At 34.2% G+C, this 15,393-nt stretch overlaps 1 protein-coding gene across 1 annotated transcript; it reads left to right on the top strand.

The window, feature by feature from the left end:
- The first annotated feature begins 1,233 nt into the window (after positions 1-1,233).
- On the top strand, positions 1,234-14,697 carry LOC134647583 (protein rolling stone-like). The gene is made up of 4 exons (XM_063501939.1): positions 1,234-1,583; positions 11,375-11,485; positions 12,104-12,299; positions 14,162-14,697. The coding sequence occupies exons 1-4, from the start codon at positions 1,289-1,291 to the stop codon at positions 14,355-14,357; spliced, it is 798 nt and encodes a 265-aa protein (XP_063358009.1). The 5' UTR covers positions 1,234-1,288; the 3' UTR covers positions 14,358-14,697.
- Positions 14,698-15,393: the final 696 nt, after the last annotated feature.

The following is a 15,393-nucleotide window of genomic DNA, read 5'->3' as shown; positions in this document are numbered from 1 at the left end:
CTACTGCCCTTTGTGATACAGTCTGGTCTGTTCGGGAAAGAGAAGAGTCGTGGTATGTATTGGGCCCCATACATTCCACGACTCTTCTCTTTCCGCAAGACTCTACAAAAAAATGTTTATATTTAACTGCACTATACTCCTATGCATATATATGTACATATAGCCAAGTAACACGTTATCACATTGAAGTAAAACTATGCTTCGAATGGCGTGTACAGTATGAAAGAGAGATCTGCTATAATTAATTGTAATTGATAATTTAATTGGCATGCTGTTAACTAACTATACCGCAGTTTACTAATACCTATTTAATTGTTTCCATAAATTTACATTTAATCATACAATTTGTTTTCGATTTTAAAATAAAATATAACCGATATAAAATAAAACTCACCACCCGATATAAGCAGGTAGATTACCTATAAAGTTTCGTCCTCTATTTGAGAACATGCTGCCAATATTTGGTCACCAACAGTTATGTACGTAACGAAGCCTTGGCCTTGACTTGTACGTCATGCGTTGTACGTATGGCCTGTCATAACCATCGAAAACTCGTAATGGCGTCATGAAAATAAACAACGCTCACTGAATGTTGCATAAGGATATATAATACCTAATATATTACTTCAATCCATTTCAGTCCCACTCATCCGTTTCTTTCTAAAATATTCGAATTGACAATTTATCGATTAGGGTGTAGGGTATTAAATATAGCTTAAAAATTTATTAAAATAAATATACTACTTAATATGTAAATAAGAAAAAGGAAATCTAATCCGCGACAAACCCGTGGTGGGTTTATTTTATTTTATTTAGTATCATAAGAGGCAGTAGGCATCTAAAAATAATATCTATCTAATCTAATACCTTTAAACGAGCAATTCTTGTTTATTTATTTATTTATATATATATATTTCGGGGATCTCGGAAACGGCTCTAACGATTTCGATGAAATTTGGTATATAGGGGTCTTCGGAGGCAAAAAATCGATCTAGCTAGGTCTTACCTCTGGGAAAACGCGCATTTCTGAGTTATATGTTTTCCGAGCGAAGCTCGGTCACCCAGATATTATCAATTAACGCTAATCAACGTAACACGTTAACATTTGATCGATACACGCGAGGTTAACTTTGACTCGCTAATTCAGTATTCACGGTTATACAACTGTTTTGACTAAGTCATTCACTTCTTTATCTAACCAATTACTGTTTTGTTCACAGAACAACAAGGTTACTCTAAGAAAGACAGTAATACATAACTGTAGTCAAGAAACATACAGTAGAACACAATGACTCAATGGACGTGGAGACATAATGCGTCCTGCTGCATCGGGCATCTTCGGAAAGGCGATGAGCCTTCGGAACTCTTCGCGAGGTCATGGCGAGGGCGAGTGTCCCCCCTGTTTTGGAGGCTGCCGATCCTGCTCTGGGCTTTGGCAGTCATCGGCTGGTCGGGCGCCGGCTTCTGGGGACCGCCGGAGATGTTCTTCCTGTACATGACACATTGGGGGCTGATACTGATTTTGGTGGAGTCTTTGTTCGGAGTCGCAGTTACGATGATGAAGCATTGTGAAACATTGCCTGGTGAGTTTTCAAAGTTATACATAAGGTAGCAGAGATTTAAAAAAATCGTAGCGCATTTTTAGATCATAATAAGATTGACTAAAATATAATATTACCTATATAAATAGTTCCTCAAATAAATTAAATGGAAATACACATTGAATAAAACTACACTACTACTTTAAAACAAGTTTTATGGTATACCTAAGAATTAAATAAAACCTTGATCAAACTAGATCAATAGTATCATAGGAACCGCAAGGTGATTTGCAATATCATAAGATCGAGCGTTTGTCTTGAAATTATGTAAGTAGTATTAAGATTGGAGCTTTATGGAATTTTGTAACGACAGGTATTTCGATGTCAGTGCAGTTGAGAATTATCAAACTTGGTTGAATTAAAGGAACTAGTAAATTTCTAAAAACCATTGTTGATTTACAATAAAACGCAATCAAACCGGACAATTGGGAAAACCATTGCGCAAAATGTACAGAAAAGTATAAGTGTAAGTACCATTTTTTCTCTCACCCTTCAAAATTTACTTACAACTTACTTATGACTGTGCTAACAATAGTTATTTGTACAACAAGTGATCAAAGTTTGATATTTCTTCGAGTACTTATTTTGAGTCCCGTGCAAGCGAAAGATTCTATAATCTTGAGCGTAGTAAGGGACTCAAAAGCGCACGAGATGTAAATAACTTTGATCTCGTGTAGTACACAACATTTTTCACCTCAGCGCAGTGAGAACATACCTATTAGACAACTTGAAAAATGTAATCCTTCTTCATCACTTAATACCTGCACTCATGTTTTCTTAAGATATACAAACAATTAAGTTTAATTACCGCAATGGAACACAAAAACAAAACGTAATAATAAATTCCAGTAAAATAATATAGAAATAACAAACATTAACTGACACTTCAATCGCCAACTTTGACAACAAAAAAAATCTTTGTAAGATACGGTCCGAATTGCGGATACGTACTATTTGTCAACTATGGTAGAAATTCTTAAAAGTAAAATAATTAATTTTGCGTGATGATCTGTGTATTTTTTGAGTTCGTTATTTTAATTGTACAATAAAATACCTAAAATATAGTATTTTATCAGTTTTTATGAAATCTTAAACTTTATTTTTATTTATTAATTATTAAGAATTCATACTCGTACGTGGTTTGGAACGATGCGGTCTGAAGTTTTTCGGGGGTCTATTATAAACCGTGAATATACTGTTGAATGTCGTTTTAACTTTTTTTGTCTGTTTCTTTTTGTGACAGTGTGAAAGGGACAGAGATAATAGAACCCAAGTATTTCGAACTTTTATTAGACCCCGCATGTTGAAATGACATTTGACTATAAAGGTCAGTTGAATGTCATTTTGTCTCAGTGAGCAAAATCGCATTTTGCTCACTGTTTTTAAGAATCAAAGTACCCTTGTTCGAGCTGCTGAGGTGAAAAACATATTATGACATCTTTAATGGAATGTTTACAATGTAGTTATGCGATAAGAGTAGGTAATTACAGTTTGCATATTTTACGACACATCACAATGCGAGTAGTGTAATAATTATGTTAATTGTTCTGACGTGTAGTAACTTTCGATCTTTTCTTAGTTCAATAGTAGAATAAGAATATATATCTTAGATGAGTAATAAAATTGTTGCCATTGAAAACTGCATATGTGTGAATAGGATAGTGTAGTGTAGATAGAATAGGATGGGAAAATAGTTAGCATGCCTTGAAAATTGTTGTTATCTTTTATGCGGAATAATAAATCTTGATAGAGTGTCGAAGCTTTATGTATCTAATTGCAGAGAGTTAAAAAAACTTAATGTGAATTTATAAATTGAAATACATGTCCATATTTTCAATCGGATAACCGTTTAAAAAACCTATAGAAGTTTTGGAGATAAGTCAACACTAGTTTTTACGAAGGAACTTTGCAAAAAATTGTTTTGATTGAAAAATCAAAGTTTTCACCTAGGCGTTTCGGAAACATTGTATAAACTATTAGGGTTAACCCATTTTAGTGAAATATGAATTTTTACGGTAACATCATAAATAAAAATGAATATAAGTTATGATGGCATCCTAAGATCAAGTTGATTGGTAACCTTAGAGAAGGCATTGTTTCATTATTAGGTATATTAATCTTATACCTTTAAAGGAGAAATTCTTGTATAATGTATATTTCGGGGATCTCGGAAACGGCTCCAACGATTTTGATGAAATTTGCTATATGGGGGTTTCCAGAGGCGAAAAAATCGATCTGGCCAGATCTTATCTCTGGGAAAATGTGATGTTTGAGTTTTTATGTTTTCCGAGTAAAGCTGCGTCTCCCATATATTTAAATGTCTTGAATAAGTCCAAGTTTAGTCAGATTGTTTTTAAGCCGACGTTTTTTGTCACCAATGTCAACTATATAAAAAGGTTCTTCTAATTCTTTAGTTCGTAGTCGATACGTGATGTGTTAGTACTCGTGTTAGTCACGTGCGCAGCATCGGCACGCATTTGGCTACAGTGGCATTCTTTGTCATACAAATAGACGCGACCGATCAAGCGCTCCACTAATTATTCACTTTAGATTCCTACCGCTTGATCGATTGTCTTTGTAGTATGCATTGTAACAGTATATTTCGAAAATGTATTCTGATGAAAGGTTAACGTTCAAATTAAGATTAATTAAGCATATAATAGTATTTTATACAATCGTGATATAATGGAGAGCTTTTCAGTCGAGTACCTACCGTGTTTAGGCAACGAAGCTTCTGCTGAGTTGCCTAAGTAAGGTACGAGATTGAAAAGCTTGATTATATCACTATTGTATACAATACTTTTTCTACGAGTCAACAAAAAAAATACTTAAAACTAGTAGAAGAATCATATATGTAGGTAAAAAAACCAAAAGTATACAGCTAAGACGCGACCCGACCCCGCGCCCCGCGCCCCCGGCCGGTTGGTCAACGACACCTTCTCGTAACTCATGAGGCCCTGGTACTTGCTCCGCGCTTTCGATTGGTCAATTTCATTATAGTTGACTAAACTGTATCGAAATGAATATTATAGTTGAGTTGGGGTCCCATAGTGAAAAAAGTATGCGATTTCACTTTGGTATACGAAGTCTTAATTCAAGCATTGCAGTCGACGAGTAGAAAAAAATAATTAACATATTTATGAATGAGTTGGTTATCTTTGTTTTTCTTTATTTATATTTATTTCTTTGTCTAAATTCTACGTACAAAACTTAAGCAACTAAAACCCGTTCTGAGCCATGCCGGGTCCAAAGGTCAAGGTCAAGTTTAGTCAAGTCAAGGGCGACCGAGCTTTGAAATTAAATGAAATGAAAATAATTTATTTGAAACAACACATCTTAAAATTAATAGATAATAAACATGTTACATAGTTATGCAATTGGTTGTCCCAAAGAGGATACCACTCAGCATGTGTCGGAGCACTTAGTGCAACGACGCTGATTTTCAGTGGACCCTTAAACTTATAAAATAAGAAATAAAACATTACTAACGTAAACATACTAAAAAACAATGCGAAGCAGGTACTTAGTCTTAAAAAAATTGCTTTGCTCGGAAAACATACAAAAACTCAAAAATGCGCGTTTCCCCAGAGATAAGATCTAGCTTTATTTTTATTTTTATGCTTAGTTTTTAAGCTTAGTTTTTAATTCTAGTTTTTAATTTTAGTTTGTAATTTTTATTTTAAGGCTTTTTATTATTTGTTTTAGTACTTAGTTTATTTTTAATAAAAATATACCTTTTAAAAAAAGATCTAGCTAGATCGATTTTTCGCTCCCGAAAACCCCCATGTAGCAAATTTCATCGAAATCGTTAGAGCCCTTTCCGGGATCCCCAAAATATATACAGGTATATATAAATAAATAAATATACAAGAATTGTTCGTTTAAAGGTAAAAAATATCTGGGAGACCGAGCTTTGCTCGGAAAACATATAAAATCTCAAAAATTAGCGTTTTCCCAGAGATAAGACCTAGCTAGATCGATTTTTCGCCCCCGAAAACCCCCGTATACCAAATTTCATCGAAATCATTAGAGCCGTTTCCGAGATCCATATATATAAATAAATAAATATGCAAGAATTGCTCGTTTTTAAAGGTATTTTTAAAGGTTAGTAATAAGATTAATTGTGTAGCATGAAATTAAAGTATGTCTGTGAAAAATATTATTTGGTACATTTCTACCAATAGTCAAATTCGTATTATGCCAATATATATAACCTTGAAATCCATAAATTCAATATATGTGAACTAAGATGTATTTAAATACTGCATACGTAAACGATACGTAAATTTACGTAAGTCATGCGACAGTTCTTTACTTAGCCACTCAACCTCGAATTATTCAATGTAAAGGTGATTTCACAAAACACACAAAATCACAAGGAGAAGTTATAAATACTAATATTTACGCATAGGTATGTAGGTGTACATAATACATTTTTAACGTATGTCCTTTCTTAGCTTTAATGGTTCACAGAAAAATGTTTTGAAAAATGTGCATAAAACGGGACAATTAATTAAGGTATAGGTACACATTCATGTGTTTGTGCAATATTAATGTAGAAATAAATCTATGAAATACCTAATTCGGTAAAGATACGGGCCTTACGAAAGGCACAGGTCTTCAGTTTTTTGTAAACTATTATTAAACTTTTATGACAGGAAGGAAATAAATACCTAGTATTGTAGGTCAAACACAGCCAGTATTTTCTAATTAAAACCATTCGTCGCCATTTAAGTAAATACCAGTACAGAAGCACAGGGTCGGCAAGCACTTCAAGTGAGTAAGTACTCTAACATACTATAGTTAACATACCAACCTAAGTTAAGGTAAAGATTAGTAAATAATAAAAAATGGTAATCTCTATACAGGCTTTCTTCAATCATCAATACAACACGTCACATTACATTAGTATTGCAGTTTGACCTTTACATATTACTGTGACACAAGCCTTACCATAGGAAACGACTGTAATGACTTCCATAATTAACTTTGTACTTCATGGTTGTTAGTTTTCCTGCTTGTCACTGATTTCTTTTCAGTATACTAAAAATAAAATGATATAATTAAATTGAGTAGCTGACTGAGCTTCACTCAATAAATAAAATCAACCTTAAAAAAACCGACTTGAATAAAGGTGAAATAAAATTATGTAATTTATGTATATTTATGCGTTAGCAACTGATATGTTTGACGTCTGAGGTAAAAAACGTACAAAAATAAAACTTCGGTCGCCCACTGTGCCCACTGCTGAGGATAGGCCTCTCTTCGTCGTTGAAGTCGGTTACAATTATAAAACAGTACTCAGAGTTAAGTGGTAGGGCTGCGTTATGGTGTTAAACTAAAGTCACATTGTATTAAAAAAAATCTGAAACCTCGCTTTTCTGATGCTTATATTATAATGACGCCGTCATCAATAACAATAGCGAGGAAAGATGCAAATAGAATGCGAATAGTATTTTATGCAACCGTTGTTTAAAAGAGAGGTCAAAAAAGGCGAGTGGCGTGCGTAACAATTTGAGGCGAAGCCGAAAATTGTTAATAAAGACGCCACGAGTATTTTTGACTCAGTTAAACAACGTTGCATACAATACTTTTTATACGACCAAGCACTTACTTTGAAATAAAATTGAAAATTTAACTAATCTTTTCAATTCAAGAAGTAGCAAAAATGGAGGGTACGGGCGGGAAAAGAATGAATGAATGAAATAAAAAAAAAAACATGTCTATGGTTCACTTATTTGTCAGAGATGACATTTAAAATAAGGTTGGCAACACTGTATTTTAATCAATATTTTTTAAGTGGTCATTACACGAAGTATCGTAAAATCGCCAAAAAGATACTGCGTGTATGCGCAAATTCTTTTTTGGGGAATAGACTAAAGACTTATCTTGACAACTACATATAAGGTAGGGTTTTAAAGGTGTGTGCACGACCCTATAAATGACAAATAAAAGTACGAGAGTAGAAAAAAAAATATTATATACCTGTCGCCAGTATTTGCCGAACGTTAATTGCATTGACCATTGACCATATTTTTATATTTTTAAATATATTTCATTAAATTTAAATAATCACGATTATTTAGCAGTGGCGCTAGTGTGCACGTTCATGGGCTCTTAAGGATTCGTTTCGATTGGCCCCCAGAAGGATTGCAAAACGAATTCCCTGCTTAGTTTTATGACCAAAGTCAACCAGTATTTTAATCGAACAACTGTCCGATTTAGCCCTTTAACGGTATCCGTTGCATCTATTTATATTTGAAGGACATTTTATACCGTTTATCTAACTTTTCACTATAAGTTATCTGGTACAAAATAATGACATTAAAATTAAAATTTTAAATAGTAGAAGGGTCAATTTTCAAATAGGCATTTTTTGCTGTCCCACGGCTAAAACTCGAAGTCCATAGGACTTAAAGACTGGGTATGTATATATTTTCATTCAGTGTATTATAAACTTTAAAAATAATGTACAATTGTACCTTAAATACTATTTGCTTCTGACAAAATTGCATTTGAAGGTCCAAAACCGGCGAAATTTGCCGCTTTTTCGCGTGTCCCTGTGGCGCCGTAGCCCAACAAAAAAAATCATAGCTTTGTATTTTTATAAAGATCGTTTTATTTAAGTCCTATGGACTTCGAGTTTTAGCCGTGGGACAGCAAAAATAAACCAAATGCAATATTTTTTAAGCCAATTACCTAAAGAGACGTCCACATTATCGCAAGACCTTGTTAAACAAGCCGCTGTAACAAAAGTAATAAAGGAATGTTGCAGATCGAAATTGGTTCATGCTTCACTGCACCTGACCATTTTTGTGTGTTTAGTACGACACTGATTGTACCGACAATCAGTCATGTATTCTAAAAAATTGAGATTAAACCTGTATTAATCTCTTCGATCGTCCGCCGCGAAGCTTAACCATTCATGTGTGTAAGGGGCAAAAATCGGGGGCTCAGTGTTAAAAAAACTTCGATTGTGCTATATCTGTAGATCAAAAAAATCGTTCTCTAAAAATATGACTAAAAATTCGGTTAGAATCCTTATTTAGTTAAGTTATAACTTATAAGTTATCAATGTTATCATACACAAACAAGTGGTTAAAATATTACGAGTTACGTGACAGTTTCAATCGCAAACATCAAAAGTGTGATTCGTGACAATGAGCACCAAATGTTTGACAAGTCAATGTCATTGGCGAATGTTTGGTTTAGGTCACACGTCGCCTACTGGTTTCTACGTGAGCTGCTGGCAAGACCGTCGGTCAGCGTTGCCGCTGCTCTTTCTTCGCTGTTTCCTCTTCCTCTTTTCCTTGGCTGTATTGGTCACTACAATGTCATTCACATTGGGCAGCATCGGCTTTTGGTTCTTCTATCTTCTATGTGACGCACTGGGCCTTCTTCTTAGTTGTCCTTGCTACGGGTTTATCCGTCACCGTTTCGGCGTATGCTTATTTTAACTATCTTATTGGTACGCTATTTTACTTATTTTGTAAAGATATCGATTTACCAAAGTTGGTACGAAGGAAATTAAATGGTACGCATACTTACAGCTATCATGCATGCTGCCATTTTTTTATGTACATACATACAATTGTACTTACATTTTATTGGTAATTAGATAGGTACAGAAATTTACAAACTTATAACTAGGTAAATATAAAAATTTAGGGTATTATATGTTATATGTTTCTGTACCTATCTAATTACCAATAAATATTGACAAAAATATTTGTACTTACATCCATATACATATTAGTTTCATTAGGTATATACATAATTACATACAAAGCACACACCTCGAAATTTTGAACATATATTTTGAAAACTAAATGGTGAAAATTTTTAACATCTTAGCCGCGAAAAGTCGCGGGCAGAGGCTTGTATATAATTTGTAATTTCTCGTTATGACATGCACCACGCATTCATTAAATTAAATCTATTTAAACCAGCTCAGTAAACCAGTAGGAACCTAATCATGTGCTAACAATACTAATAGTACCTAATGTTAATTTCTAATTCTACCATTAATCAATGATAATTTTCATTTTTATAGCTTGAGTCTGATAAGCCTTGATTATATTGTTTGTGTATTGGACATAATAAATTATAATATAGTCTTTAAATAAGTAGTTTGAAGGTTTTTTTATCTCTAATAAACCTTATATATTATTATACTTCATTGGAAGCAGAATCGATTGATATCGTCCACAAAATTCAGGGGTTGCCAATTGTATCTTATGTAATATTAATAAAAGTGTAAAATACCTATCAGTATGCTGTCAAAATCTCGAATTCTGGCATTGAAACAATACATGAATCACCCAGATAACAAAATACTTTATGTAATTCGCAAAACGCTTTACAAACACCATAAAAACCACCAGATATCAATCTGCGGTATGTTTGTTTATTGTTTACGCACAGCCATAATATATTCTTATGATGTAAGGTCACAGATCAATAGTACTTACGAGATACACCACGCTCACGATCCAACACTTTGCATTGGACGGGCGCGTCTGACCCGTAAAGAACATTTTTTTTAGTTAACATTCGTCGGAATTTTCATATGCGTTAACGCAAATTACAAAAAGTATTAAATAATAAATTAAATATTCTTTATTCTTTAATGATAAGTATTCAGAAAAAAAAAGAATAAAATAGTCATTACCTATGTAAGGCTTATTATCGTTATCGTAAGTGAATGCTAGATAAGATAAGATAAGATAATCTTTATTGGTACAATACAGGTACACGTCAGATACAATTTTGTACAATATTCATACAAATTCCACATTACAGAGTATTTCAACTGCTATAAAAGACTCGTTTGTATTAGTAAGACCTGTGGAATTTTTTATTATCTTGAATTGTGGCTTTTACGACACACATAAATAAAATCTTTTATAATAGTGACGTATCTGATATGCATAGATAAACATAATATCTAATCTGTAGTAAGGATCTCGACGCAGGAGTCGAGCACGTCCCGCGTCTTGCGCCCTTGGCTCTTATTCATATAGCCTACAGACATTAAATAAGCATGCAACAGATATTTAACCGTAATAAGATTGATCCCCGATTACATATAATAATAAGGGAGTACAGTTATACTGGTTCTCTCGGTTCAAACCCTCGCTTATAAGCGAGGGTAAATGCTCGGTAAGTGTTGAAAATACTAGGCCTTGAGCCACATGCACGAGCTCTCCTCGACTATTTGGGTCTTCCCTTGCCATATACGAGTACGATTAATCTAACTGACATAAAGACCTTTGTGTAGATACAAATGTCACGAATGTCACGGTTGTGACAGTCTGACAGTCTTAACTGTGCTGTGACGTGTGCTAGATTCAACTCGTTATGAAATGCTGACATGGTAATTCGATTTTAGTATTCGTAGGTATTCAATTGTTCCTCTTACCCCACCCATAGAGAAAAAAATACATAGAGTGCTCACTCCATACATCAGTTCAGACTATTAATTTCAGTATCTACATCTAGCATCGAGTAGCGGAACTATCAGTACTGCTACTTGACAATAGATGTAGCACCGACCGGAAAGTCTTATCTCAACAGCATAAGACTTTCCGGTCGGTGGCGACATCTATTGTCAAGTAGCAGTACTGATAGTTCCGTTACTCGATGCTAGATGCTAATAGTCTTTTTGGTACTAAAACTGATGTATGGAGTGAGCACTCTATGTATTTTTTTCTCTATGCCCCACCTGACCGTATCATTAACTGAAGTAGTCACCGTGAGTTTTTAAATTCCAGATGCAACGTTTGGTCTACCGTGGTATGTCAAGACTTACTGGGTCCTGTACAACATAACCATTCCTGTCGCTTTTCTCATCACTATATTCTACTGGGGCGTTCTAAAAACATGTAAGAATACCTATCTGTATAACCAATATTTTACTTTATATTTAAAAACTCTTTATTACGAGTAAATAAATACGTATCTGTAGTACGAAGTAGGTATGTATGAAAGAAAAGGGAAATCATGTTCATCTTTTAGGCTAGTGGTTAAAAATGAAGGTCGATAGTGGTCACAAAAATGTTTATGAACATTGTTTTCTTTCTTTGTTTTATTAAATTATGATTCATTGGTTTTTTATGTCAAAGACAAGATACAGATAACACAAAGACATGATTCAATAAAAAAAAAGCCACAACCGAATACAGAACCTCCTTCTTCAGTAGAATAAAAATACCAACGGAAAATCATGTAAACAAACCAACTTTCCTTTATTACTTTGTAATCACGCACTTTTTATGAACGAGCACTGTTCTATCGACAAATTGTTATTAAAGCCTTGTATTTATTAACTTAAAGTTCTAATAAATACTTCTTAATTGTCATATTACTCCAAAATTTCGTAATTTTTTTTATCAAGATTCAAATACTTTCCAAGTCCGTTGGATTCCATTTTATTAGATAGGTGGTCTTATGAGCTGTTTATATAAACAGTCACCTACTAACTGTACCTATGGTGTCCACAGCCGGAAGAATGGTGAACTACGCCCCAAACCCAGTGCTGGATGTGATGCTCCACGGCGTCAACTCGCTGGTGATGCTTGTGGAGCTGGTTGCGTCGGCGCACCCCTCGCGGCTGGTGCACATTATGCAGCCACTTTATTTCGCGCTGGCCTATCTGCTGTTTTCTGTTGGATATTATGCGGCTGGTGGCCTGGACCCGTAAGTATAGCAATTCATAGCAATTTAACATTTAAAATAAGTAGGAAAATAGATTTGAAATTGGAAATTGAAAACTTTCGCGTTAGGAACACGGGTGAATACCTATATAAACTTTTTCACGCGTTGACATGGGTACGTGCTCCTGAGTCACTTTTGAAATTAACAAAACGTGCATTATATGGATTTATTCGTGGTTATTTTCATAGTCCTTTCCATAATGGGCCATTAACTAAGCATATTTATTAGTACACCTTGGTATACAATTTCTTCTAATAAACTGAATAACTGAGCTATTATTGTCCCCTGGGTGATGGGACAGAATAACAACACTTTGATCCACCCTCATCGTACTAAATCATATCTAATACCTTTAAACGAGCAATTCTTGTTTATTTATTTATATATTTCGAGGATCTCGGTAACGGCTCTAACGGTTTCAATGAAATTTACTAAGGAATTTACTATGGCATGAAATTTTATTTAGGGGTTTTCGGGGGCGAAAAATCAATCCAGACCAGACCTAGGTCTTATCTCTGGGAAGACGCGCATTTTTGAGTTTTTATATGTTTTCCGAGCAAAGCTTGGTCTCCCAGATATTATTATTTTAAGTGAAACCCGCTTCGAAAAGTCGGAAAAGGTAAACATAATTAATTCGTGATAGACTCGATTGAAAAGTAATACCAATTTATTGTATTTTGAGGGCTGCAGGCTATCTAGTTCTTAGAGTTTATTCATAATAAGTAATAGGGCGTTTTTTTTGTTGTCCCCTACGCTTTTTTTTTCAAATTTGGGATTTTTTATGTTATTTCTACTCAGAATCACGAGCTCTTTCTCCTAAGGTTTTTATTTCCATTACGTCACCATTTTGCATAGACTTTGTATGGCGGTCGCGGAATGGAAAGATCGAAAAATGTATGGAAATTTTGGGACACTTTTTTTCTCCTATTAGGATAGAAAGAGCTGAGTAGAAATAACATTAAAAATCCCAAATTTGAAAAAAAAAGTGTAGGGGACAACAAAAAAAAAAACGTCCAATAATCACGGCGATCAGCTGATGATAATGATTGAACGATGAAGTTGGTACCGCTTAATCATGCGTAAAACTAATAGTGGACTATCAAAATAAACCTTGGTGTTGTTTAAGAACGAATACTTAAATCAGAGGACCTCCTTGGCGATAAGGTGCTAGAACCGTTTACGAACGTTTCGCAACGATAGTGCATGGGAAGGTTTTGTCATGTAAATGTTTATAATTTTGCATTCACACAATCATGCTCATTTATGCATCATAATGTTAATGACCGTCATACACCTACTTGTAGAAATAGAAAAGTAGATTTTCCAGTTATTTAAGTGGCATTTTCCACAAAATTGTCAAACTTATCTGTACGAAATTAGTTAGAACGAATTAAAAATCAGTTACATATAATAGGTATACTAAATCAACATAATGATATTGAGACATTCTGAAGACAATACATATAGTATATAGTTTTTGCTATATATTTAATTTACTTTTGAAGGCACGAGTACATGCTTCTATCTACAGTAATTTACAATTGTCCAAAACGAATAATGTAGTTGCCAATGACCCTAGACTGCAGGTCCGAATTAATAATGTTCGGCGCATTCAATGTCTTTTCGTCCATTATGAACGTAGTACACAAGGTCAATGTACTATTATTAAGCGAAGATGACTATTGCAATAGATAAGTGTTAAACAGAAACTTGAGTTACGAGTATTGCATTTGACTGATATTTTTAATATTCATTAATAGTTTTAAGGTTTGAACAAAAAGCAAAGTCACAAATTGATTTTTTTTTAAATTCTATTAGTGATTTTTATGTTTATCGTTTTTCAGATGGGGTAACCCTTTTATTTACCCTGTGATCGACTGGTCGAAGCCGAACCAGACGATGGTAGTGGTCACGTTGACTGCACTGTTCCTGGCGCTGATGCATATCCTTACTGTTGGGATTGCTTCGCTACGTGACGTCATATCGCGAAAGTACATCAGAGATTCTACAGGAGTCTATAATGACGGATTCAAGGCTTGAAATATAAATGCGAAAAAGTGATTGAAGAACCAAGTGATCCCAAGTGTGTCTTGAATACGTGTTTAAACTGACGTGTAGATTTGCAGATCAAATAAGCATTGGTGCTTGTCGGCTGTCGTGCTAATATGTGCTTTACTTAGACTTAGAACACTATTTATACCTAAATAAGGGCCTGCCGGCCGTCAATGTGTCATGGACTTGTATTCCTAAATGTGTAGTACGTATTTTTCCTCATTATGTTCGACCCCGTTGTCCGTCAATGCCAAGCTACAGCGGGACCCATTCGTTATTATCAACGCCTGATGGTTTAGTTAGGTTCGACTTAGTTAAATTTACTACAGGCGGTGTTTACTTTTTAAGACTTGCAACTGCTAACGAAGTTATTGTGTGCGAAGAATTCAATAAAAGTAAATGAAGAGTCTAGGAAAAAACAAAATAATTAGAATATATTTTTAGATTTGTTATTAAATTGGTTCTTTTTTAGGTAGTCTGTTATCATCTGTTGTACCTACGTTCATTGGCACTGGGTATATCGTTATATTATAAATTATAAACAATATGAACATGGACAAAGGATTAAAGTAAGATGCGAAAGTGTTGAAAAGTGGAAAGCTGCTGGAATAGTTGGAGTTGTAATGTATAGCCCCGTGCATTACGCGGTGACCAGGGAGCTAGCCAATATGTCGATCGTTGATACAAAACACCAATCGAAACACAAATAAGTACCTAATGTACGGAAATGGTCACGTGACTTTGCGTAGCATGGCCAAGTCATTAGGTATACGTATTAAAAATTAAACGTATCTTATTGATACGGTTTTAACAACCCCTGGCACTGACTAAAATAACCGACTTGGCTTCACATTACATCTCAAAACTTTTTTGTAGTAGAATAATTGCATTGCGAGACTTGCATCTTTTTACATGTAATGTTTTAATGGGTTATTTCTTTCCGTTATTTATTTGTTTATTTATTTAAATATACATTTGTAACTTACAGCTAACAAGCCAAAGCGTCAGTTCTAGTTCTTATACA

This window comes from Cydia amplana, chromosome 4, assembly GCF_948474715.1.
Source record: "Cydia amplana chromosome 4, ilCydAmpl1.1, whole genome shotgun sequence".
In the NCBI taxonomy this organism is placed as follows: domain Eukaryota; kingdom Metazoa; phylum Arthropoda; class Insecta; order Lepidoptera; family Tortricidae; genus Cydia; species Cydia amplana.
This window is presented reverse-complemented; position numbering and strand designations above follow the sequence as displayed.